The sequence below is a fragment of the Elgaria multicarinata genome, chromosome 3 (genome assembly GCF_023053635.1).
Source record: "Elgaria multicarinata webbii isolate HBS135686 ecotype San Diego chromosome 3, rElgMul1.1.pri, whole genome shotgun sequence".
NCBI lineage: Eukaryota > Metazoa > Chordata > Lepidosauria > Squamata > Anguidae > Elgaria > Elgaria multicarinata.
Window position 1 is genome coordinate 64,265,874 of NC_086173.1, and position 27,223 is coordinate 64,293,096.

Below are 27,223 nucleotides of genomic sequence, written 5' to 3' on the forward strand. Positions count from 1 at the left end.
TCCTCCCACCCAAATTTTGGCTACATGCCTGGGATACACAAAATAATAAAGTCAGACAGTACACAACCCACTAAATGCACAGGGAAACAAAACTATAAACTAAGCTATCCCTAAACCCACTGTAGGTTTTCTGCTTTTTGAACCCATATGTCATTTTCTAGCCTATCCACTTAAATCAATAGGGATGAAAAAATGAATCCTATGGGAAAGATTGCATCTTTACCTAAACAACAATTGGTCTATTTCTTGTTTCATTTTAGAAACCTTTGTCTAGCATATCAGTCCTATTACTTAGAAGTATGCTCCACTAACATCAATAGGTCTTACTTCATCCAATGTTTGATTATTGTGTTTGATAGGATTGGAAGTTAAATTCTTTTGTTATAAATGTAAAATCCAATGAAATATTATTTTTAAAAGTTCTTATTTCCAAATAAATAAGTTCAGGGTTGGGATATTAGCCTGCCAGTATGAACTCGGTGAACTGAATATTTGTGGGCCTTGAATTTCAGGGGGACAAATCCCTGTGTAGAGCTTTGGGGTTGCTAAGTGCACAGAACATTTTGTTCCACTTCCCAAATCTACTGCCCAGACTTTATCTTTGCCTAGCTATGACTATTTATGGGTTCAGGTATTTCTAAGCTTGATTTGGTTTCAGCCAGGAGGATAAACTGAGTTACTTGGCCTGAGATTTATGGGAAACTTCTGCATGGCTCACGCTACTGTACCAACTTTGGTTGAGCATTCATTCTAGGCAACTGTGGAGGGGGAACACCCTTTTGTTTAATTCGCTGGGTGAAGAAGGTTCCAAACTTTCTGAAACTTCTCTGCCTGTTTAGGCACATATTAGGAGGAATGTTGCCAGCATAAAGACATCCTCCTTAAATATTCTAGTGGAGTTTTTAATTGCGGGTTCTCAGATTGGGAGAGTTATTTCGCTGGGCTCTATGCAAAGCCCACCACCACCACCACCGATGGAAACTTGTTTTCAACTCTGAGAACAAAGTCTGGCTGGCTGGCAAGTTTAGAAGCAAATATTTCCAATTTCCCAGTGCAGGAGGAGTGCACTGGGCGGGTGGGGGGAGGGGGTTAGGAAAGGAGGCTGCAGTTGGCTCGGAGCTCCGCTAGCCAGGCCTGTGGGAGCACAGAGATGGAGGCCTGGCTTGGCTTGACTTGGCTGTGCATTGCCTTACACTGGCTCGCAGGCTGCTACATCCAACAGCTCGGCTCTCTGCTGAGCCTGCCTAGGCTGACAATGAATGGCTGCTGCTGGTGCTGCTTGGAGGGATAAGGGGAGCAGAGCCCCTCCATCGAGCGAGATCTTCCCTCCCCCTTCTCTTTGCACAGGTGAGAGCGGTGTCGCCCCCCTTTCAAAAGATCTAATCACTCTGCGCCCCCCCTCCCTGTAGTCCCGGCGCCCCTCCGCCACCCTCCTCCAAATGCCTGCACCCCTCCCCCATTATCCTGGATGTGTAAACTTTCCTCTCCCCCATTAAGCAAGCCCCAAACCTGCCTGATCCCCCAAAGAGGAACGGGGGAGGGAGCAGCATCCTTAACGTGGCAGCTGTTGCCTGCGCCCATTTTCCTGGGTGGGAGAGGCCACCTTTAGCTGCCCTCCCGCCTCTCTTTCCTCTCCTCCACCCATAGGTACCTAAGCCCCCTTCCCTCTTCCACAGTTACACCCCAAATTGAATCTCACTAAAAGGCGGTTTGTTCTGGGGTGCGGAAGGAGGTATGGGGTGCGCCTCTCTGTCCCCCTGGCTAGGCCTTTTTGCAGTCTACGAAAAAAACACACCACCCTCCTTGTAAAGGATGGGGGAAATAATTGCTCCCCCATTCGCCTGCCGCCGCCCGCACTTCGAGCAAATAACGTGCTGAAACTCTGTATTCCCACCAGCAGCACGCACCCCCCCCTCCCTCGGTGTTTGTGTCTGCCTCTCTACGCTGGGTGGCCGGGAGGGTGCGGGCTTCAACTCTTTGCAGGCCTGTCCGAAATTCCCCGACGTTGCCTACAGGGGCTTTGTCCTCGCCTCGCTTTCCCTGCACTCGGTCACCAAGGCGAAGGGCGCAGCGGCGGGCAGCCTCGACGAAAAGTTTAAGTTGGAGCCACTTGGCATTTCGAGGCGAAGGCCCGGCCGGGCGGTTGGCTTGGAAACCCGGAATTCGAGGGCTTGGCCGGAGGATGCTTGGGCTACGGTGGGGGAGGGGGCGAGGAATTTAAAAAAAAAAATGGGAGAGGAGGAGGGGGGAGACTCCTCCCTTCCTCCGCTTCCGAAGTGGGGAGGGGGCAAGCCTCGTTTTCCACGAGTGGGACCTTACGGTGTTGAAATCCGCAGCAGAGAAAGGGCCTGACAGACACACCAGAACGAAACTTCGCAAAGTTTCACTTGTGGGTTTTTCTGGGGCAGGAAGAGAGAGAAAGTTAAGGCTGATGCTGCTCTGGAGAGAAGCCAAGGTGGTGGGACTCTTTGACTGTCTGGCGGGCACGTTTACTCGGGATTGAAAGCCCATCGAGATTAATGGGGTTTATTCCGGTGTAGCAATGCAGCCTTGGTTTGCAACTTCCTACTTGGCGTGGCGAGGGGTGGGGGTGGAATTAAAGTTTTCAGTGGTTGTTTTGGAAGAGGGTGGGATTATGATTATTTTGCTTAGGTTAACTCCTTAAACACATGGCAGGGGAGGAAAAAGTAATAATATGGGCTTAAAGGGAGCATTATTTTGTGCTCTTAAAGACACCTTTGTGGAAGTGGTGCAGCAAGCTCATGGTAAACAAATATTGTAAACACAACATTTTGCTACTGAGTTGGTCACCATATGTTGTTTGTTTTCTGAAGTCTCTTTTTCTTCCTTCTTACTGAATTCCTATTTGTCCTTTCCAAGTTTATTCTGTCATAGGATACAATTATTGCCTTGGAATTTAATGATTTCATAGCAGAGAAGAGCTGTAATATTATTTTTCATACACATGAGAACTCTCCAAAAATAGTTTAGTGATTTTGCAACAAAATTTACTCTAAAAATAGGAAGGTGACAGGTATATGGGGAGTCTCCAGAACTTAGCAGTTAGGAGTGTTATATAATTTAAGGCTATAGTGAGGAAGCGTCCAAATTGAGGTCTGACTTGTAGGAAGGAGACAGTGCACAGACAGATAATGGAACTCTGCCCCGAAGAGTACCTTATCAGTACTTGCAGCTGTGAATTACAGCTAGCAGTGATATATAGAGCAAGGGTATATTGTGAGGCCACAGCCCAAACCAAGTTCTGTTAATAATGAGTTCTGTAGGAATGGATAATGGAATCTCTGCCCAGGAAAACATCTGTGGGTTGATTCCAAAGTAAACCCCACTATATGAACTGGGACTTGGAAGTAAGTATAAAAAGGATTGCAGCTGTGATCCCATCTACGTAAATACTAAACTTTCTATAGTGGCCTGTCTCTTAGAGTGTAAGGGTCAAGGTCACTTTCAGTTGTCCATGGAGTCTGAATCCTCTGCACATTTCTTGGGAGTAAGTCCCAATGAACACACTTGGACTTACTTTTGAATAAACATGTATAGAACAGCCCTGTATTTCTCTTTTTAAATGTTCTATGGTACCATGCACATCACGCTAGAGTACCAAACCTTGTCAGTTGATTAATGATGTTAAGGATAAAATCCATTAAATGGTGACTGGGAGTCAAACCATTATTTTTTCCTTTGGCTCACATTCATCTATGACAGAAGGTGTTCTGGTTCAAGCAGGTAAAGATTTGTTAACCACTTCAGTTCAGTTCATATATGAAGCCTTGCCACTGAGTCATGTGAAGATCTATATCATAATAGTCTGTTCTTAATGTTAGTCTGTTCCTTATGCAGTCTTAGAGCCCCACCATGTCTGTTCTGAACACAGAAGATAGAAAACCTTTGCAGGATGTGGTGGAGGGGGAACACAGACAAACATGTTGATCCTCATTATTTTTATCTTAAAAGATGTAATGTGACCAAGAAAAAAACTGTAGAGGGATAATTTTAAAGAATTGTCCATTCACTCCATTTCAACACCACCTGGCTGTATTCCACTAGATTCCCTCTTTCTTTTCTCATGGAACCACCCACTTCAGAACTAAGTTTGTGGACTCTGTACAGCCCAGGTCCTTGTAAACCTAACCCACTGAGAAACAGTTTGGACAACTTTTAAGAGCTACAGAGAGTGCTCCACTGTATTGTAGTGCACAGAAATGCTGTTGGCTTTCACTCCTTGCTTCTATCAGGCTTGTTTATCTGTTCTACCCTACAATGCAGCCTTAAAACAGCAGTCTCAGTCCTGCCTCCTGTTTTCTAGGCCTTGAAGAGGGCAGAGTACTGAGGACAAAGCCAAAATGTAGAAAAATACTCACAGGTACTGATTTCATGTCTTCATGGTTACTTTTGGTTGTGGCAAGTACATGTACCACTGCATCACTTTCTAAATTTTAAATCTTATGACCTGAACTAGTAACTTGAAACTTTGGGGCTTGTACATTTTGTTCAGGTTTACTGAAAAAGTTTCAAATAAAACAATGAAGGCTTGGTTTGGTGTTCACTATAATTCCTCGGTTTTATAAAATTGAAGTGTTCCACATTAATGGGCCTCATTGTGATCTTTAAGGATGTGTGATGTTTTCAGTAGGACATATCAGGTGGCAACTCTATCTGAGCCTTGGCTATTGTCCTTGTTACTGGCTGTAGGGCCAAGTGCAGCCATAGAGAACTTGGGTATGTTAATACCATTGTGTAATGATGCATTGTGCCAAAATAAATTGATGCATTTGCACCTTGAATATGATGTTGAGTTCTGGCCATCTCACCTAAAATTATAGAACTGAAAAAGATGCAGAGATGGGAAGAGTGTAGAATGCCTTTCGTTTGAGAAAAATGTAAAGCTATTGAGAGTTATTGGAACACAAAAGCAACACCTAGGTGAGTGTGTGAGTCATGTATGCAAATCATGAACAGAGTGTAAAAACTGTTTACTCTTTCACATATTATAACTAGTGGATTCACTGGTTTAAATTAAGACACAGCAACTTCATTTTTGTCCTCACAGTACAGTATATCCCGTGATACTGGAAACAAAATGTCCAGCACTGTTTAAATAAGTTCAACAGAGAACCAGAGCAATTTATGATGATAGAAATATCAACAGATGTTGGCTATGATAATCAGGGTAGTGTGCCATTTGGCTGAAAGTGCTCCTAGTTCTGAAATTGGCAGAGGCTAAGAAGAGGACAACAGGAAATACAATTCTCTGTTGGTAAGTTGAGCAATTTTGTTTCCTATAGCAATTTGGACTCTGCAAGGTGGTCAGGTGTGTTTTTGTTCTGGCCTGAAAGATTTCTAGTGTGACATATAGATAATATGCAATAATAGTAGAATGCTGTTTTAAACCGTAAAGAGATAGTGTAAAGTAGAGCAGGAGGCAAGGAAGTGGATTTTCTCCCTGTTGTAAAAATAAATAAATAAAAAGAATCTGACTTTAAAAAGAGAGAGAGAGCAGAGATTTTATTTTAGGAGATGTTTGTGACTTCCAGGTGACCTATGCAATGGAACATGCATACCTAATACAGCCTTTATTTAACAACTTGCCTGATCGACATAGCTGACTTTCAAGCAGTCAAACACATTGAATTCTATGCAGGTGATTGAGTAGGCTGGCAGAGGAGAGACAGATTGCTTCCTCTTCCTTTGTGGTAAGCAATGAAATCCAGCAGGCTGGCAAAGAAGGGAAGGATCTGGCAGAAGCCATTTTTAAAAAAAATTAGGAGGCTAGTAGTGTGTGTTTCTACGTTAGTCACAGAGGAGGGCTCATCTCCTCTGCAGTCAGCAGGCTTCAGAGTATCTTTTTATTTGTCAAGAAGAACTCAAGATATGTCCCAGGACAGGGTTGTCAGTGCTGTATGAATAGTTCAGCTGGTAGCAGTTGGAGCATCTGAGAACTGCGGGAAGGCATGTAAATGCCTTTGTTCCTCCAATGCCTCCCATATCTGCCACCAGGACCCCAAACTGCAAGAGACATACAGTAAGTGAGGAAACCTTGCCTTGTGAGGGAATTAGATTTTGGTGGGTTTTTTTCACTCAAATATGAAAGGAAGCCACACCCATTTGTTCCATTCCTGTTGACTTATCCAGGAAGAAATGGAGGTAGAAAATGTTTTTGTAGGTAAAACAATGGGCTTTTTTTCCTTTTCTTTTCTGTCTTCTTAAAGGTTGTGTAGTCTGGGAGATCTCATTTTGTTGTTGAGACAGTTTTGAGTTTTAAACACAGAAAGAAACTTCAAATAGGAGACACTAATGACTTTTGAGTTACCTTTCCAGCTATGGGTGGAGTCAATGTTATAGGCTGAAGGCTGGAGCACTCATATTACAAAAATCACCACCAGCCCACTTTATCCTCTTGGAAAGTTTACACCCTCTGTGTGTGTGTGTGTGTAGTCAGTAACAAGGAAACGAAGGATTTTAAATAGTAGCTTCTAAGCCATTGCTGGGGTGGGTTAGGAGAGGTTTTCTCCCTGCTGGCTTTGCTAAGGTGACTGTCACCATAGTACCAGAGCACAAAAAGTTTTCTGGTTTTTGCTGGCAAGGCTGATTGCATAAGGAAAGAGAACAGCCCAGATTTCAGGAAGTTTACAATCCTCAGTTAAACATGGAGAAAAGGCCTTGGATGGTTTAGAGCCACACAGACTGTTTTTCTAACAAGAATCTAATTAACCTTGGGCATGAAAAGAGACCTTTTCTTCATTAATCTGTGCAGCTCAAGCCTCTGGCATGTTTACTCTGAATTAAGTCCCACTGGGTTCAGTGGGCCTTAATCTCAAGGCAAATTGCTGGATTAGATTACACATCTAGATCTGCACTCCATCTTCAACAGAGGAAAGCAAGATGCTTCTGCAAAGCTCACAAACAGGGCAAGATGAAGAGAGTTATCCCTTGATGCTGGTTCACAGTACCAGTTAACTAGAGTGATACTGGCTCTGAATATGGAGGCTCCATTATCATGATTTACTGTCACTCCATTTAGGGCAAGTCCTTTCTGGAAATAACTTGCCAGACTTGCTACTCAAGCCACCTGGAACACAGGCTGTAAGGATTTGGTATCTATCTGCAAGGTTGAGTTTCTAGTTATAATCCATTCTAGCAGTGGCTAGAATATTGGAATTAGACTGAGCAAGCAAAATCCCTGCTCTGCTACAGAGCTCACTGGATGATCTTGGGTCAGTCATTATCTCTCACCATAAACAGCAAAGTTATGAGGAGAAAAGAGTGAGATGTGACCATGTGTACCACCCTGAGCTCCTAGCATAAGGAACTCCCAGAAGAAGAGTGCTTTAAAATCGTAAAAAATAAAAGAACAAAAGAGTTGCATTGTGAAAATTCATGATGATCAAGGGAAGTTCATTTTTCTCCCCAAAATGGTCTTTGATAGGCAGATTATACAAGAGGAATTGGAATTCCAGAGAGTTCCTTCTAAGCCACTCCCCATTCTTAAACTCTCAGCCATTGTAACTGTACTTTCCCCTCAAATTTCCCATTTGGAGTTAATGGAATAGATTTTGCCTAACTAGACATAAATGCTTAATCTTCAAGAGTAACATCCCGCTAAGGTTTAGGATGGCATTCCTGCAGACTGTCTTGATACGTGAGCACTGCCAGGCATGTCATACCCTTGATCACATTGGAATAAGAACAAATAGAGGCAGTGATCCATAGGGATTTTCTCTGGCAGCCCCAGGTCTTTTGTTCCTTAGTTCTCCTTGCTTGAGTGCATAAATCCTCCCTGGTCCACCGGCTCCGTTACACCTTCCCTTCTGAAGAATGGGGTGGTATCAGATGTCTGAGCCAGGTGGCTAGCATGAAGGGTACAAAAGAGCAGAGGCTTCCTGAGTGACACTAGAACAAAGAGAGAGAGAGAGAGAGAGAGAGATGGATTTTCTTATACTGAAGGAGTCTGTTCTAGGATGACTTGGGAATTAGGCCTGCTTGACAGCTGCTGGTTGAACCCTGGCAGATATCAAGCTCATGAACTTTGACCCCTCGAATGCAGAAGATGCAATGATACACACACACACATCCTTCCATCCTATCTTCTTAGTATTATAGGTGGTACCATTTATCATAGTATCTGCAAGGAGACTAAGCATTAAGGCTCAAAGGAAGCCCAGTGAATGATCTGGGAGCACCTGATGCTCTACCACTGTTGAGGCGGAGCAGGTGTGGATGTCATCCATTCCTTGATAGGAAATCACTGAGAGGCTCATGTATGGGGAAGCGGGGTGTGTGGGGTAATCCTGCGGAGGACAATTATATGTGAGCCTCTATGTAGGAATGCCTGGTCAAAACTAAGGGACAGCCTGAAGTTTTAGAGTCGGACTACATGTGACATGACACGGGAGTTCAGTGACTGAATAGTAAAGCCTGTAAGCTTTCTTTTTCTGGTCGGGAAAAGGAACAGCTTTTGGAGGGGTGATTTTCATTGAAAATCCATTGGTTCCCTTTAGGGGAGAGGGGAGCAGCTTTTTGTAAAAGAAAAAGATTTTGGGAGTTCCAGTCATGGAATTTCCACATTACATATTTTGAATGCTTGAAATTCATGTTCTGTGGAATGAAACTTTCTAGAGCAGCCTTCCCCAATCTGATGTCTTCCAGATGTCTTGGACTTCAACTCCCATCAGCTCTAGATAGCATGGCCAATGGCCAGAAATGCTGAGAGTTGTAGTCCAAACCACCAGGTTGGGGAAGGCTGTTCCAGAGTAAAATTCAGATCTTTGAAATCAGGTACCCCTTACAGACTGCCTTCCCTCCCCACCCCACCCCTGCCTCCCAATAAAGATGTTTCATGGGTGATTATTATGATGGGTTGAACAAGATATGTTTGTGTGGGCAAGGGATAACCCATGCACAATAGTGCAGGCTTACATATGAAATAGCTAACACACTGTGAATGTAGCTACTCAAGAGATAAATGATATAGCTATTTGGGTGCCATTGGACTCTTAACTAAAGTGCAGAATGTCAGTGAGGAGTGATGCTGTCTCTATTAATATCTCTACCTCCAGCTTTTCTAAGATAAATGAAGGTGATGGAGAAAGGAAAGCCTGAGCATGCCTTTAGTAGGGAACTCCACGATCTGGAGCAGCTCCTGGAGGAGGCAGAGGAGGAGGAGGAGGACGACTCCAGTTTCTGATGCATCTCTGCTAGAGACAGCAAATGCTGTTTCTGTTGTAGTTCTATGGAGGAGGAGCCTGTGTTAGTTTTTTGTATCTTTTGGATAGGAAAACTCCAAGTAATATTTCCTAGCTCTCCTAAGCTGTTTCTTGGTTGTATTTACTTGGGCTATATCCCCACGATGGTAGGCCCTATTGTCATGGCTTATACACAGCTGGAGATCTTGAGTCATAGACCACCTCAATTATTTGCCCTAGGACGTAGGGCAGACAAACAGTCTATGGCAGAGATGGAAGTAGGATTTCTAGGCCTTGGACTTCAACTACTAGGCCTCTTTAGACAGCAAGATATTTACAGCACAATCCCATACATGTCTCTTCAAAAGTAACTTTCATTGAGTTCTATGGACTTACTCCTAGCAAAGTGGTAATAGGATCACCACCTTGGTGATTCAATTGGACTCTGAAGCAGCACCACTCCTGACAAGATCAGGTGGATAGCTGGGAGCAGGCAGATCATAACACTACCACACACACATCCAGCCCTTGCTATCCCCCCCCCCATATGTGCACACTAAACTGCTGAACTTGGCTGTAACTGTTGTCTAAATTGTTTATCCTGCCTCTGACAAGGGCCATTTCAGAGAGCAGCAGCTGAATTGGAATGCAGTTGAAGTGCTTAGATTTCCATAACAATGCAACATGCTGTTCAAACCCAACAGTAACAGAGGTGCAGGGGAGGAAGGGTATATGGGATTCTTGGGCCCTCTCCAGAATTCCGAGAGAACAGCTCTGGTTGGAGGGAGCAGCAGCTAACAATTAGAGTTTCTGGATTCTTTGCTGATTTGGGGCAAATTCCACCTTCTCTGTTATATTTGAACTACTTCAGTATAAAACAGTTCCAATCATCTTATCTTAAAAATGGTGACAGGCAACACAGTGACTGGGTTCAAATAAAACGATAACCAATGGTGGTTTGAATAGTCAATGGTTGGTTATTTAACCTTCCATGGATTATTGTGTTGTGTAGAGGGAGGTTTTTTAAACCAATGGTTGGGTATTTCACCAAAATAACGAATGCAAATAGCTAATGTAAATAACCAGAGTTGGCTATTTGAACCACCATTGGTTATCGTATTCTGTGGAGGGTACCGTTGGTTATTTCCTTGGCCACCATTGGTTATTTTATCAGCCACAGAGTCACAAGGCAAGAGCGTTCAAAATGGTGGCTGCCGCTCTAGTCCGGCTGGCAGGAAGGATTTTCGGCAGCAATGGCTGATGGGATACTAGCGGGAGGACTAAGGGGGGAAGAGGGTGGGGGATGAGTGAGTCAACGCAGTGTGGACTAATAGTCAACTCAGCGCAGATCCTAATCCACACCACGGTTGACTATTACGTTGTGTGGGGAGTACCCCCTAGGTAAACAATTGTTGAGTTGATTATTATCCTACTGTTGACTATCATGTTATTTGAAAGCAGCCAATATGTCAATGCCTTTTTCTTGAAAGGTTCGATATAAGTTTTTAGACCTCATGAACATTGCGTATAAGCCAGCATGGTAAGTGAGAGGGGCTTAAAACTTGAATTAAAGTGGAAAAATGGAATGTGTAGCTGTGTTCTGTATCTAAGGGCATACTTTTGTACATCTATATTATACCTTGGGATTTATGAGACTGGTATAAAAATGGTATGATGCCAGATGTCTTCTAAGATCCCCAAGCTGTGAATGGTAGATTTACAGAATAGTGGATTGTGTACTTCATTGTCTTTAGGGGTGGGTTGGTACTCCTAATGCATGGCCTATGTAAAGGTGTCTCTTAACTGCAGACATTCATAATATTTATGCTCCCTTTTAGTAGATTTGATTGTTAGGTTGTATGAATTGAACATGTTATCATTCTTATATCTTAATTAAAAGACTTCCAAGTTTAAGGTAAAACTTTTTTAAAAAAGCACCATTGTATAAAATCAAAAAGGTTGGCAATAGCTTACTTATATACCTATATTTGTTGCAGTGGTAGGTATAGCTTGTAACTGATGATCAGTGTAATCTTAGTTATAAAGTACATACATTCACCAAGTAGTATTACCTCTAACCAGAAAAAAACTTTCAACAATAGAGCCTTACATTTATTATTTTATATTTGCAAATCTTTACAAATTCTGTCTGTTTTGTAAACGAATGTATTCTGCACTAGAATAAATGTGTTTCTTTAAAAAAAAACATGCTGCTAAACCATAATTTTACAGAATAAAACAAAGCCACAAGTGGAATATGGTACTATTTTTATAATTTATTATATCATATATAATGAAGAGAACTGTGCAAACTGCCAATACATAAAACAAATAAGAACATTACCGAAGTTGTTCATCCCATAAGCCAGTGTTTTAACAATAATATTATTTCTTTGATTACATAAATAAAAAACACATCATACTGCTCAAAATAGAAAATGCATTCTGTGAAGGTTTTTCCTGTTTTTCCTGTCTCTGAGTAACTCATACCCTAACCTTAAACACATTTGCTTGGAAGTAAGTGTGCGTGAGATCACAGTCTCAAATATTTCAAACATCGACATACCGTTAATAGCTGCTTCAGAATGCTATTAAAGCAACTTACTTGTTCTTTCTGGGCCATATCATATTTAAATAATTGCTTTTTAGTGAAACATAATATACTTAAATTCTGACCACTTTCTAAGCAGGCTAGGAAGCAAGAACACAGTAGTGATGGAGAAAATCAGAAACCATAAAATTCATAGGGGAACAATCCACTCATACTGCAGATTATCTTGGTAGGGCTCAATAGAACCTGGTTTTGGCTATCATCTCCCCTACATGTGGTATACTGGCATGCACACAAGCAGCACAGTGAGCCATTTTAGGATGGGGGGTGGTATGCCCATCCAGTCTTCCTTTTCCATGCCTTGCATGGAGTTATGAGAGGCATGCATAGACCTCCCATTCCCTTTAAGCTGCAATCTTACACATATTGACCTGAATTTAAGTCCCATTGATCCCAATGGGACTTAAAGTCTGAGTAGACATGCATAGCATTGCATTATTATTGTCCTTTTGCTTTTTCTGCACATGTGCCTGGGTTAGGTGAAGCGAAGGGGGAAATGGGGGATTGTACTGAACCCTCTCTGGATCTTCAGCCCCATAGCGCTGTACCTACAAAACTAGTAGATTGTGTCCCTTATTTTGTCAATGGGGAGGGGACACACCATTTTGGAACAGTATGGCGCTCCAGTGCATCTACTAATTTGCAGATGATCATTGAGCACGAATGAGAATTTTAAAAACAAACATACATGAACTAGGTGGGTTTTTTTTTTATTTCACCCGCACACACACACACACACACACACACACCATGGAATGTGTCTTCCTTCTCTTTCCCCTCCCCCATTAAAAACATTGGTAATAATATTACTTTTTGAAAGCACTTTGAATTCAGTAAAATTCACATTGAGGACTTTTCAATGCCACTGTATACAAATCAGCAAGAAGATTTCAGTTCTACCCTCACCCCACACAGCCAAAAGAAAATTGGAGGTTTGTCAAACTTATCATCTGGGGTGGGGGTGGGGATTTTTTTTAAGCTGTTGAAAACTGAAATATGGACCAGAGATCTCAGTCCAATCCAGCACCACACTCTGAATAGACACAGATATCTCTGCATGGGAGGTAGAATGTATTTGTTTGAATGCATTGTTCTGCTCATCCCATTTCCAAAAACCTTTTGCATATATGGGGATTTTAAAAAGTAGTATTTGCAGTGCTGCATCCCCAGAACCCATCATGTGCTCCCTCTGTCTCCAGCCTCACAGCCAGTCCTCTCACAGTAATATCTCTCTGCAGTATGTTTTGTGACAGACAGATTTGAAAGTGGTTGGGAAAATATGATCCCTGGCAAAGTACAATACCTCTTCTCCTTAGTAAAAATTGACATTCATTTTTTGTATTTAACATTCCAGCCAGCATTAACTTGCCCCCACAGTTGGCAAGTGTGAAAGAATAAAAAGCACATGACTGTTTTGTCTGTTTTTAGCAAAAGCTTTCATTTAAATTCATGGTGTTTCTTATCTCTAACACACATGCTGTTTGTCTTAAACAGACAATACCCATGATTCAGAGCTTCATGTGCTATTGGAGGGCAAGATCCATGTGCTCTGTCCCTTCAGAGACCTGACTGTAATAGAACTTCACTGTGCTTGCAGATCAACATGGCTGGATGACAGCCTGTTCACCAAATGTAACTTTTTTTAAATAGAAAAAGCTGCCACTTCTCATTATAGTCTATATGCTTATTTCTTCCAACGCAAACACTTTTGCCACCATCCACAAAACCTTCCCTGGACTAATAAAGAGCTACATTTGAAGCTTTTTACTTTTCCATAATCCCTGCAGCGCTTGATAATATTGAGATAAATAACTGAGAACTCAGCTTGGAAATTTCGCATTATTGTATGATGTCTCTGGTTGACAGCTAACTGCTGAAGCTTATCAACATCAGTTTAGCGTAAAAGGGGCGGATCAGGCAGCAAGAATGTCCTACAAGTAGTGTCCTTCATGATTGCAAATAGCCAGAGAGCCATAAAAGGTTTATCATGTGCAAAAGGTCTCATGTGGCAGTAGATTGTCACTTCTCCCTGTAGCAGCATTTTTTAATCAATCTCTTCCAGCACATATGACCCCCTTATCCATCTATCTCTTTATTATATATTTACATACAATGTGTAAAGGTACACACATGGTAAACAACACTGGGCTATGACAGCTCTTTCATTCACGAACAAGCTGTTGTTACTTTCTTTTTCTTGCATGAGCATGTGCTGCATAATAAGCATGTGCCCCATGCATACGCATACACCTGACCTTACCCTTCCTTACGGTTGTGTTGGCCTGTTCTTCATTTCTGGCAATCTGATGTTGGGATGGGGGGAGTCCTGTATAGGACCAAGTCACAGTTCTGAAAAGAATGCTGGCTGGCCAAGGATGGAGTAGTGGATGTTTTTCCCTGCAGGACCATGAAAGGACATGCTCTCATGTGGCAATTACTAGAACTATCTTGATTGAACTTCTTCCCTGTTTGCAGACTAATCTGGTGTGGCTCCCTTTCTTAATTCGGCAATTTATTTGCTTATTTGTGATATTTATACCTCCCTTTCTTCATATAGCTTAAGGTAGCTTACAAAAATCATACAATACAATAAAAACACAATAAAATATACAAAAAGAAGCAACAGCAATAAAAGCGAGCACTAAAACAATTTAAAAAGCAGCCACGTATGATGCAGGATGCAGGCTGATCTCTTAGGAACGTTTGGATTCAGAAGGTCATGGCTTGATGCTGGAAGCTGAACGCAATGACCTTTGAGTTCTTTCAAGACCAGCAGTTCTCTCATAATGATTTTTTTAAAGACACAGACCTTTTAGCCCTCTAAGGTAAACCAAAACCCCTGCTGATTTGCCTCATGGAGACTTCTAAATCCCAGAATCATTACGGTTCTGGTAAGTATCTTATTGGTGAGCTACCAGAGATATAAGCTATGGTCACATTTGTGAGCTATCCATTGGCCACTTCTTTGCTCTCTTCTAGGCTCATAGCCTTCTATTATATGGACAGATTAGTTATAAATGTTGGTTACGGAGGATTTGACATTAAATGGCCTTGGCATTCCTTCTATTCCTCTAATTCTATGATTCAAAATATTTTAAGAGTTTGGTCAAATTCAAACAGCTATTGTTGAGTATTTCAGATTTAATAGGGGTTCGGTTAATTCTATTGTGACACTTTGGGATGCTTTTAAAGTAGTCATAAGAGGGGCTATTATTAATATAGAAGCAGGAAAGAGAAAACAGTTCAGGAAGAGACGGAAAGAATTGGTTTTGGAACTGGAAGACCTGGAAAAGACATAAGCGAGACCCCTCAGATGCTATATATGAAAGATTAGTGGTTGCAAAAAGCAGAGTTGATCTACATGATTCCATAGAAGCAGAAAAAGCCTTGGAGTTAACAAAACAAAAATATTTTGAAAAGGGACCTAAACAGGATAAGCTATTGGCTTGGCGCCTTGCGAAGGAACAAAAACAAAATATGATATCCATGGTGCTGAAAGTTGGGGGTCAGATCACAACAGACAGGAAAGAGATTAGTGGGGACTTTTATAAGTTCTATCAGAACCCATCGATAAATGATATTCATCAGTTTTTGGAGACTTTGCATATTCCTGCCTTTTCTGCCTTAGATAACGAAATAATTAGTACGACAATCACTGGGGGAGGACATTGTCTCTTATTTACAGAAAGCTAATAAAAATAGGGCCCCGGGGCCTGGATGTTCTTAGTGTGGAGTTTTAACTTGCCTATAAGGATGTACTGATACTGATGATGATGATGATAAATTTATTTCTAACCCGTCTCTCCATCCTGATCGAGGCGGGGGAAAATAACAAGTATAAAATACATAAAATATTACTCAAAACACAGTATGCATTGTTAAAACTTCCTAAAAACATACTAAAAGCATCATAAAAGCATTATATAAAATGGCTAGTTTATATAATCATTGTTTGAATTCAGGTGATCTTCCTAACAGCTATTCAGAAGCTAAGATTGTTCCTATATTAAAGCAAGGCAAAGACCCAGTGTTAGTTGAATCATATGAGCCAATTTCGCTTTTAAATACTGATTATAGGATCTTGACAGGGATCTTAGTGAGAAGGCTAAAGGAGGTTATCTGTAAATATATCAACCCTGATCATCTGGCTTTATTAAGGGTAGGCAGATTGATCTTAATATCAGGAAAGCTATTAATGTCATAGATAAGGCACAAATCAGTAAGATTCCAACTATATTGCTTTTTCTGGACGCCACTAAAGCTTTTGATAGAGTGGAGTGGCCATATTTGTTTGAGGTGTTGAAAGCCTTCAATATTGCACCTAGGTTTATCAACTATATAAGGGCGATATATTCTAACCTGGTTGCAAAAATCTTAGTGAATAGACAACTCACAAAGCAGCTGAAATTTAAAAGAGGGACTAGACAGGGTTGTCCTCTGTCACAGTTACTTTTTGCTTTGGCCATAAAACCACTGGCCTGTGCTATTAGAAAAGACCCCAGAATTAGAGGAATTGAGGTATTGGTGTCTCAGATTAAGATCACGCTGTATGCTGATGATGTTATTCTCTCTATAGTGGATTATTGAGCAAGTCTCCTCCCTATTTTGGGGGCAATTGAGTGCTTTGGTAAAATCTCTGGCTATGAGGTTAATAAACATAAGACAGAAATCTTGGCTATTAATTTGGATATCAACGAACAACAATATATTGAGCAAAATTATGGCTTGAGGGTCACGGACTGTTCAATCAAATATCTTGGGGTGAAATTGGTTGTAGCTGCGAAGAGAGTTGCTAAGATAAATTACGATAATCTGGTCCAAATGTTTAAAAATGAGCTTGGTAGATGGAAGAGACTAAAGCTATCTTGGCTTGCAGGGATAAATGCAATTAGAACGTCAATAGTTCCAAGATTTCTGTATTTGTCATATTGCTCGTGTATTGATTCTAGGGAACTGAAAAGTTGGCAGAAAATTTTTGACAACTTTATTTGGCAAGACAAGCATCCTAGAATAGATATCAATACAATGCAGTGCCCAAAGCAAAGGGCGGGACTTGCTGTCCCAAATTTGGGGCTTTATTATGATGCCGCTCAACTTGTATGGTTGCATTTATGGCTGTTTCCAGGGGAGAATAGGGTGTTATATGATTTAGAACAACAATTTGTGGATATCCCATTGGACTCTACATTGTGGTATCCTAAAAAAAAAGAGGTGCATCTATTCTACAAACTCTTGTTCCACAGCAGCTGCTGAGGACTTGGGATAAATATAAAAATATTTTGAGTCCTGAAGTTTCACCATGGACTTCAATCATAAAGCACCCAAATTTGCATAGCAATGCTCAATTAGAGGATTTTCAGAATTGGGAGGCTAAAGGGATCTCAAGATTAGGCTATCTTATTATGCAAGGAAGATTATTGACTAGGCAGGAAATTTCAATTAAAACATCAGGATGGATTCCACCTTGGTTCCAGTATTTTCAAATGAGGATTTTTTTGATTAAGTTACTGTGCTCAAGGTCAATTCTTAGGGAACTAACAAACTGGGAGAAGACAGTTGAAGGTGGGAGAAGACTGTTATCAGTAAATTATAAAATATTGGATTTGAAAATTAAGGAACCTATCTCGAGGCAAAGGCGGGAAAGAGATCTAGGAAGACCTATTTCAGAGGGAATGTGGCTAAAAATTTGGGGATCGATTGATAAGAGCTCTTATTCACTCTCAGTTCAGGAATCCCAGTATGTTAATGTTAAGACGGTACCTAACACCAGAATATTTAAATAAAATACAGTCTGTTAATTATTTTAAGTGTTGGAAGTGCCATGTAGTTAATGCTAATCTTAAACATATGTGGTGGGATTGCTCTATTACCTCGATATATTGGTCTCAGATAACTCTAACAATTGAAGATATAATTGGCCACCCATTAAGACCAACCTTGATGTTGATAATTTTTCAGATTATTCCTGATGAAATTCCCAGTAATTTAATGTCCTTGGTTACAATAATGATAATTGCCGCTAAGATTATTTGGGCCAGAAGGTGGAGGGCAGCACAGTCTCCAGAGGAAAATGAATGGCTGAGTAAATGTCTGGAACTTGCAGTTATGGATAAGCTGACTGACTATATACAAAGGAGGGAAGGAATTGTAAGAGGCACAGAGTATATGGATAGGTGGGCATGTTTTGTTCAGTTTGGGAATGCTATGTATGGGAATCAGAAGCTTGAAATGTTTTTGTTTCATTAATTATTTGTATCAGTTATTTGTATCATCATTATTATTATTTTCTTTATTAAGAGTTATAAAACGTTTATTGTGTATGGATACGGTTCATGACATTGTGTTACTCCCCCGCCCCCTTTTCTCCTTTTTTCCTGCTTCTCTATTACAGGCTTCCCCTTTTGTTTTGTTTTGCTTGTGCTTGTTATTGTTATATATTTGCAAATTTTAAAATAAATTAAAATAAATAAATAAACAAAATATTTTAAGAGCAACTATTTGAAGTTTGAGCTTACAAAATAGCCCAGGCTTTCTACTGATAGCTTCCACTGAAAAACTTTCTTTGTAGTAGGTTGTGTGATTCCATTTTTCAGCTCAGCTTCCCAAGATACTAAATTTTCCTTGTCCTGTTCAAAACAAAATGTTGATGGGACTTAACTGTAGAAGTTTGCCCTACTGGTCAATTCTTACCATCACGCTTGAGAAATGTTTAAATGTGGATCTCCCCACCCCCACCCCAGACAAGTTGGCCAGGAGAAGCAACAATGTTTGTTTAAAAGAGGGGGGTTGGCTGGCTGATAAACCTTGTCCTGAGCCCTTGCAGCTTTTTGACCTACCCTATTTCTTCGATTCTAAGACACACTTTTTTCCCCATATAAACATCTCTAAAAATGGGGTGCGTGTTAGGGTTTTTATTTCTGTTGGTGGTACTGAAATTAGTGTGTGTCTTACAATCGATGGCATCTTACAATCGAAGAAATACGTCATACTTCCTCCTCTGCTTGTGTGACCTGTCCAAGAAAGAAACTTGTATGTTTAAGGAATAAACTTTGCTATATCCAAATTTTGACCTGGCGCAGTCACAAAAACAGTATCCATTATTATTATTATTATTTATTTATATAGCACCATCATTTGCCAGCTTAGAGTAATTCCCGTATTGAACGTAACATTACTGTCTTTTAGGCTTCGGCCTGCTCTCTGCTTCGTTCACACAAATTAAATCTTTCCTCGTTAAAAAGGCACACATAAAGCAATGTACAAATAACCCATAATTAATATAAGTGTTCTACTAGTTTCTTTCAACTATGTAATAGAGGTTTCACCAGTACCCTTCTTCTGCCCTGCTGACTTCTCATTATGATTTATGTCAGGGCTATTTATAGTATTAACTCTTCACAACAAGGAATGTGTCCACTGTAAGCCTTGTATAACTGTGTGCACATTGCCCATGCCTCATGCTTCATGTGTTGTAGAAGCTTTGGCTACTAAAACCTGTGGGAGAAAGCCCTATAGTATACTAATGAGGTTACCATGTCTAGAAACAGCATGTAAAATAGTTGATTGGATGGACTGCGTGTTTGATCTCTGCTACCTCTCATGGTCACCCTTTCTGGCCTAAAGGGGACCAACCAAGCAGTAAAAGGAAATGGCTGACCTTCCCTTCCCCTTCCCCTCTTTCCTTTACCTCTTGTTGGCTCTCTTTCTGTCCTTCCGTGTTGGTCCCATATACAACCTGTCTGACTCCTTATTCCCTTTCCAGTGCACCTATCCAAGTGAGGAGGAGAAGGAGAGGATGGCTCAGATTCTCCAGATGGAGATCCCCAATTTTGGTAACAGCATCCTGGAGTGCCTGAATGAGCAGCGGTTGCAGGGCCTGTACTGTGATGTCTCGGTGGTGGTGAAAGGCCATGCTTTCAAGGCGCACCGGGCTGTGCTGGCTGCCAGCAGTTGCTACTTCCGGGACCTTTTCAACAACAGCAAGAGCACCGTGGTGGAGCTTCCTGCTGCTGTGCAACCTCAGTCCTTCCAGCAGATCCTCAGCTTCTGCTACACTGGCCGCCTCAGCATGAACGTAGGCGACCAGTTCCTGCTAATGTACACGGCCGGGTTCCTACAGATCCAGGAGATTATGGAGAAGGGGACTGAGTTCTTCCTGAAGGTCAGCTCGCCCAGCTGTGACTCCCAAGGCTTGCACGCTGAGGAGGCGCCTTCCTCAGAGCCACAGAGCCCTGTGGCACAGACGTCCACCTGGCCTTCCGGCAACACACCCCTGCCTCTGGTCTCTCGCGTAAAGACAGAACAGCAGGACTCAGACTCTGTCCAGTGCACATTTGTGGTTAAGCGGCTCTGGGAAAGCAGCCAGAAAGAAGGAGGAGGGGGCGGCGGTGGCAGTAACGGAAGCCGCAAAATGGCCAAGATCTCCTCCCAGCAGGAGCTGAGTGGCGGTAACCGGCAGGCCCAGCAGCAGCAGCAGCAGGTCCAACAGCAGCAACAGGCCCAGCAGCAGGGGGCACTAACGGGAGGCAGTGGAGGGGCAGGCGTGGTCAGCGGCCCTAGTACTTCAGACCAGACAAGCCCTGGCACCTCCAGTGCCTACACCAGTGACAGCCCCAGTTCCTACCACAACGAGGAAGATGAAGAGGAAGACGCTCCGGAGGAGGGCTCCGACGAGCAGTACCGGCAGATCTGCAACATGTACACTATGTACAGCATGATGAATGTAGGGCAGACGGGTGAGTATCAAGGACGGGTTGGGGAGGGGGAGGCTTGCTGATCTCCCTGCTCCCTAAAGAAGGGAATTTATTCAAGTTGCCTTCCTGTGCTGTGATAAAAAATCAAACAAAGGTCTGAACAAGTGCTGGCAGGAATTAAGGATGGAGATCTTGGGTGCTGGGAAACAAATATTACAATAGGACCCTTGGAGCTGGGTCTACTCAGCCTGTCAAGAGTGTGGGCCCTTCAGATTTGACTGCAGAAGCAGGTAGATGGTAAAGATTGATCAGGTGTCCGTGTCTACCCTGTAACATTTGAGATGGGGGCATGACTCTTTTTCACGCACCTATGCAGGGGACGTGTATGCAGGGAGCTGCAGTCAACCTGGGCTCCCTGATGTGTGTTTCCATAAATGTGCCTGCAGCATAAAAGCAAACAAAGAAACAAGTAGCATCCTTGCATCTTACAACATAGAAGCAGATGAATGCTAAACATTTTAGTTTGCATGTAGCTGCTTCTGTTATACTGCGTGAAGCATCCTTGAAGTTACGGCCAAAGCTAAAAGTTACCATTGAAGGAAGAAGCGTATATGGCATTAAAGAATGATTAATTACTATTTCCCCCAGCTTTAGAATCAAGTCTAGACAGTCTTCTAAAATGAGCTACTCTGTCCAACTAAGGGTGCTTCCAGATGAGACTTTTATTTTGCCATCGTCCTGCTCCATTGTGTGTGTCCAGACATCATTGTCTTCCACTCATAACCTTCCCATGTTTTCCCACTGCTACTTCTATCTTTTTTCTTGCTGCAGAAAATCCATTAAAGGGCAGAATAGCTGCACAATGCTTTCTGATTGGTAGCGCTAGGAGCCCTCTGTCTGGAAACACTCTGAGGAGGTTTAATCTAGCAATGACTGGAAAAGTCTAAATATTAATGATATCGGTAACCCAAAGGAATGGTGTGAATAATTTCTGCACCTGGAAGGTATGGCTTAGTGATCAGGGCTTTGAGCCCAAGCAAGTGAGTCAGGACAGTCTGTGTTTGCTTGGAGATTTTTCTCGGGTTCCTATCATAACTATGACCTTGCGTGTCTGTGTAGGATGGTTTTGTGCCCTCCAAGGCTTTTTTCCATTTCTTCTCAACCCAATTCACAAAGGCCAAATACTCAAGAGATTTTCTCAGATTTAGTCAGCAAAATTTGTATTGAAACCTGCAGGAAGCAGCAAAGTGGTTAAGCTCATAGGGCAGCATTCCCCAATCTAGCAGTCTCCAGATGTGTTGGACTACAAGTCCCATTATCCCCCAGTCATCTATGCTGACAAATTGTAGTACAACACATCTGGAGGGCACCAAGTTGGGGAAGGCTGTTATGGAGACCTAGAGCTGTTATTCCTGCCTTGGAGACTTCCAGGCAAGACTACAATCATGCATTTTGTGTGGACCTGTCCATGAAGACTGTTCTGAAATTTTGGAAATTAGCACAGAATGCCACTGCTTGTCAATTGACAGGCTTGAACTGGCATTCTTCTAGAACACCTATCTTGATCTTCGTGGTCTCTGTGCATCACACATATGGGCTCTGCACCTGCACGGAGCTCACTTTGGGAAACTCACCAGAGTATCGCAATGGGATGGTGGGGGAAGGGTTCCCACGAAAAATTCCTCAGCATTGGAAGTTTCCCAAAGTGAGTTCTGTGCAGGTGCAGATCCCATGTGTGTGAATGCACAGATGATCACTCAAAGAAATTCAGTTACAGATAAGCAACCTAACTTTCAGGCAGTTACATTGGGTTGTACCTGATGTTCATCTCACTTACATCCCATTCATCTCAGTGGGTTTATTCTAGGTAGAATTACCATTGGATACAACCTTTTGGCTGCCAATTGAGAGCTTCCGCTATGGGGCGGTATATAAATGTAATAAATAAATAAATGGTTTCCAGAGTCAACTCAAGGTGCTGTTTTTGATCTTTAAAGCCCTAGATGATCTGGGTCCTGATCATCTACAGGAACATCTTTTCTACTGTGCCTCTGCTCTTCTGGCATTAGAGCTCTGCAGAGGAGCCTCTGCTGAAGTTCCATCTTAGGTGGTTGGCCACTATAAGCCACAGGGCCTTCTTCGTTTGACCTACAATATTTTGGAATGCCTTCCTACAGGAGGTGTTTTGATCACCCTGCTTACCATCTTTTCAGAGGCAATTGAAGACATACTTTTTTCTCTTTCTGCCTTTCATAGATGAGTTGCTGCTGCTTCAGCTCTTCTGCATCTGTGTTTGGTTGTTTTGTTTTAGCTAGTTTAAAATTGTTGTGTAACTTTTTTGTACTCCACTCTGAAGCTAGCTGAGAAAAGGTATGTATGTGTATGTATATTAAAATAAAGTAGGTCAAATACAGGTCAAATCTCAGCTCAGCCACCAGCCCTCTCTTTGGCCTTAGGGAAGCTGCAATTTGGCCATAGGAAAGCCCCCGTCCCTGGTCTTTAGTATGGGAATAATGCTTTCCCTTTGTGTTTGTTGCAAGGATGGCTGAGATTCTTGTGAAGTACTTTGGGGAAATGTCCTACGATGGTGATGAACAGCAGCCTCGAGCTTGGAATGATCAGTCCTGATAGACACATAAAAGGATCCAGCCTCTTCGGGCTGCGGATGCCTAGTCACCTGTCGGCATTTCCTCTCCCTGCCTTCCAGTGTGGGTCAAATCCTTTTCTGTGACTTGGGAGATCCCAGTGGCTACAACATCGGTCAGCTCTTCCCACCCTCAGCCTTTCATTGAAAAAATCAGAAGCATAAGCTCTTAAATGGCTCTCTGTTCTCGAGGGAAGAAAGGATGGTGGTTGTGATCCCATTTTTAAAAGGGATAACCAAATCCTATGTTCTATAAATCCAGGCGGTCTGTGCACCTGCATCGCTCGCGTAAGAGTTCTGTTCAAGAAGGTGGTGGGGGTACGTAGGAGCTTTTTCACCGGGGGAGAGGGTCTTCCCCTCTAGATCCCATAACTTTTACCCTCCGTTCCATGCTTGCTTTTCACACACTCTTTTCCCCTCTTTGCTGCCCCCCTTCACCTTTCTTCTTCGCCCAGCAGAGAAAGTGGAAGCACTGCCAGACCAGGTGCAATCAGAGTCTCGCAACCGGATACGGGTGCGGCAAGACCTGGCTTCGCTGCCTGCTGAGCTTATCAACCAGATTGGGAACCGGTGCCATCCCAAGCTGTATGACGAGGGGGACCCAGCTGAGAAGCTGGAACTTGTGACAGGTAAGATCGGTGGCTCGGCCTATTCGGGTCAAATGTGTGTGGGTAAGCACATAGGTTGCAAGCTAGCTGCAGCCAGTCAGAAAAATCCCAGCTGCTTCCAGACTGAGAATCCTCCCAAGGGATTGAACGCTTTTTGGGTATGAAGTTGCTTCTGTGTGTTGCGGGGTGAGGGGAGTCCTTTCAGATGGAGCGTACTTCGCATTAGTGGTCAGAAGGCATTGTGCTGCTGTTCCCTCTTTTTTTTCTTAATGGATTTTCTGCATTAAGGAAAAAGATGGAAGAAGTGATAAGAAAACCCAGGAGGGTCACGAGTAGAAGATGATGATGTCTGGATTTCTGTGAACGGAGCAAGCTGATGGGACCATAAAGTCTCATCTGGTAGTACCCAGTGTGTGTATTTTATTTGTTTACCCAGATGCAAGGCAGTCATGATTGTTAGTCTACAAGGTGTTAGAATTTGAGAAGTTCACTCCATCTGTGTCAACATTTCTTAAAATTCAGAATTTTTCCTCCCAGATTAAACAAGCTAACTGGTAAATCAGCCCTGCAGCTCCCATGTCTCATGCTTTAGAGCCAGTGTGGTGTAGTGGTTAGAGTGTTGGACTGGGAGTCAGGAGATCTGGGTTCTAGTCCCCACTCGGCCATGGAAGCTCACTGGGTGACTTTGAGCCAGTCACAGCCTCTCAGCCCAACTACCTCACGGGGTTGTTGATGTTGGGTTCCTTGGAGGAAAAAAGGTTAAAAAATTCCTCCGGAATTCTACTGTCCCCTCCTGGGATGCTGAACAGGGTTCTCTTTTCATTGTTCTCTCTTCTTCTCTTCCTATTCTATTTTATCTCAGTTTGTCTTCTTTATTTCATTGCCCCTTTGGAGTGCATGGCCTCCGAGGCCTTCTAAGCCTGCAGCACCGTCTCACAGTCCCTAAACTGCCTGACCTTAATTACCAGAAACTACAGTGGTATCAAGTCTGCCTCTTGCTCACTGGTCTCTTCTCCCAGCCAGTAAAAAACCTCCTGGGACCACTGGCCACTACGCAGTCACTGCCAGCGGTACAGCTCACCCAGCTGTCACTGGCCGCTGCCACAGAGATGCCTCCAAACTCCCCCTCTTTTGGCACAGGATGACTATGGCTCAGACTCATCTTCCACTTTCTCTGTCCAGGCCTGGGCCTCCTCACCAGATACTGTCATAGGGGATCAAAATCCTCTTTCCCCCATCAAAAGATACAAGGCCATATGTGGAACAATTCCTCAGAATGGCAACATTCCTTGGCTAGAGATTAAGGTCCCACCGGTTCTGGTCTTGGATCCAGGCTTTAAAAGAGTACAACCGGACTTAGCTCCACTGGATACTATCCAACATTACTGCATGTAATCAAACAATCCTGAGTGAAGCCTACTCTCCTTCCTGCGTTGAGAAAAATGAAAAAAGTATATAGGGTACAGGAAGAGGACCGCTCCTTCCTCTTCAAACACCCCACAGTAAACTGCATAATAGCAGAAGCCTCCCAATCAAAGATGAAACAAAAGCCTCACTCTGCCCCGTGGATTCAGAGAGAAATAAATTAGATTCCATGAGATGCAGCATTTATTTCATTGCAGCTCTAGGACTCCACGTGGTGAAATTACAAGGCGTGCAGGGCAGCCTACCCATAGGCCTTATGAAAGAAAGCAGCAACCTTCTTAGACCATCTCCTGAAAGACGTCAAAAACTTTGCAACGATTTTCCAAGCTGAAGCCCACAGATGAGAGAGCCAACAAATCAACATGGACCACCACATGGCTGACTGTGGCTCCAAGACTATGGCAGCCACTATCTCTTTGAGACATCATGCTTGACTTCGTACTGCAGGACTCCCCCAGGTGCTCAGATCAAGAGTGGAGGACCTTTCATTCAATGGAGAATTCCTTTATCGTGCATCCACAAATGACATTCTTGACAGCATGTACAATTGAAGATATCTGCCTAGAAGATGTGAATTGGAACCCAGTCCTCTGCGACCTCTACTAACCGGCCACATCCGTACTGGCAATGCCAATGGCCACCTCAGCGCCAACCTGAAAGAGTGAATGAACTATGTTCTCTAAAGCATGACCAACCATTTCTTACTTTTCCTAGGGACAAAGTAGTGCTACACCCAGACTGCTCTTTTATTCCAAAGGTTGTCTCACAATTCGGTTTAACCCAAGATATCGTACTACCAGCATTCGTTCCCCAACCTAGCTCTCCAATGGAAGTCAAGCTTCATTCCCTAGATGTCAGTAGGGCACTTTCATTGTACATCCGTAGAACCCCACCCTTTAGGCAATCTATCCATTTATTTGTCTGCCACTCGGGACACAAAAAGGGTCACCCAGTGTCATCTCAGCACTTCGCCAAATGGGTGGTTTCAGTGTAGAGTAGCAACCTGGGCTCAGCCTTCTACCTTCATCAAGCGCTGATGTGGCTTTTGACAGAACAGTCCTTTCTTCAGGTCTGGCATGAAATCGCCCCCCTTTACTTTTCAGTCACCCACATGTGTGAGTCACAGAGACCATGAAGGAGGAGGACAGGTTGCTTACCTGTAACTGTGGTTCTTCAAGTGGTCTTCTGTGAACTCGAACAATCCACCCTTATTCCCATTTCGATGCCCCGTCTTCTTTATTCCTCCGCTGTGGCAGATTTGGAACTGAGAGACAGGCAGGAGCCGCACCCGGAGTGTGTGCAGAGGAGGCGGGTGGAACTCCTGCCTAGAACTTTTTTAGCTCTAGAATGTGCCAAATGACTGTTCTGCACAGGCACAGAACCCATATGTGTGAGCTCAGAGACGACTGCCCCTTGAAGAACCACAGTTACCGGTAGGCAACCTGCCCTTAGCCAACCACATGTGGAGCATCATTTTATAACATGTTATTGGAATCCTGGATGGATCTCGCTGTAAGAACATTGTTTCTTGCCACTTCCACGAAGCGTCTTTTACTGTGCTGAGGTTTGCTTAGATGGCTTATTGGTCTCTACCCACTTTCAAAGCATTCTCTTTTGACAACAGGTACCAACGTGTACATCACTCGGGCACAGCTGATGAATTGCCATGTCAGTGCTGGCACACGGCACAAAGTGCTTCTCAGACGGCTTCTAGCATCCTTCTTTGACCGGTGAGTAAATTTTCCAGTGGTGGGTGGGTGGATGAAACCAGGGGGTTGGGGGAAAGTTCTGTTTCTCTCTTCTTCTTCTTTTCCTCCCCTTGGAGGTGGGGCTCCTGGACTCAGGGAGCTTAGCCAGAGCAGGGGACAGGCCAGGCACTGGGGCAGATGGAGATGGACAGAGTTGGCTGTTAGGGGAAAGGTACGGCGCCATGCGTTCTGTGATGGTTTTATAAAATTACTAAAAGAGAAAAAGAGAAAGCTAAGAAGAAGGAAGAAGAAATAGGTCAAGGAATTTCATTCATTCTACTCCTCCAGAATTAA

The 27,223-nt window shown here is 43.0% G+C and overlaps 1 protein-coding gene across 2 annotated transcripts in view; it reads left to right on the forward strand.

Annotated features, from left to right (window-relative positions):
- Nucleotides 1–1,284: 1,284 nt before the first annotated feature.
- The window catches only part of NACC1 (nucleus accumbens associated 1), a 32,448-nt gene continuing 6,509 nt past the window's right edge, over nt 1,285–27,223 (forward strand). Inside the window, exons 1-4 of one of the 2 annotated variants that reach the window (XM_063120514.1) lie at nt 1,285–1,347; nt 19,574–20,546; nt 23,604–23,777; nt 26,806–26,911. In XM_063120514.1, coding sequence (XP_062976584.1) covers nt 19,607–20,546; nt 23,604–23,777; nt 26,806–26,911 — 1,220 coding nt within the window. In that variant the 5' untranslated portion in view covers nt 1,285–1,347; nt 19,574–19,606. The remainder of the gene's footprint in view (nt 1,348–19,573; nt 20,547–23,603; nt 23,778–26,805; nt 26,912–27,223) is intronic. The other variant, XM_063120515.1, reaches the window with a different exon arrangement.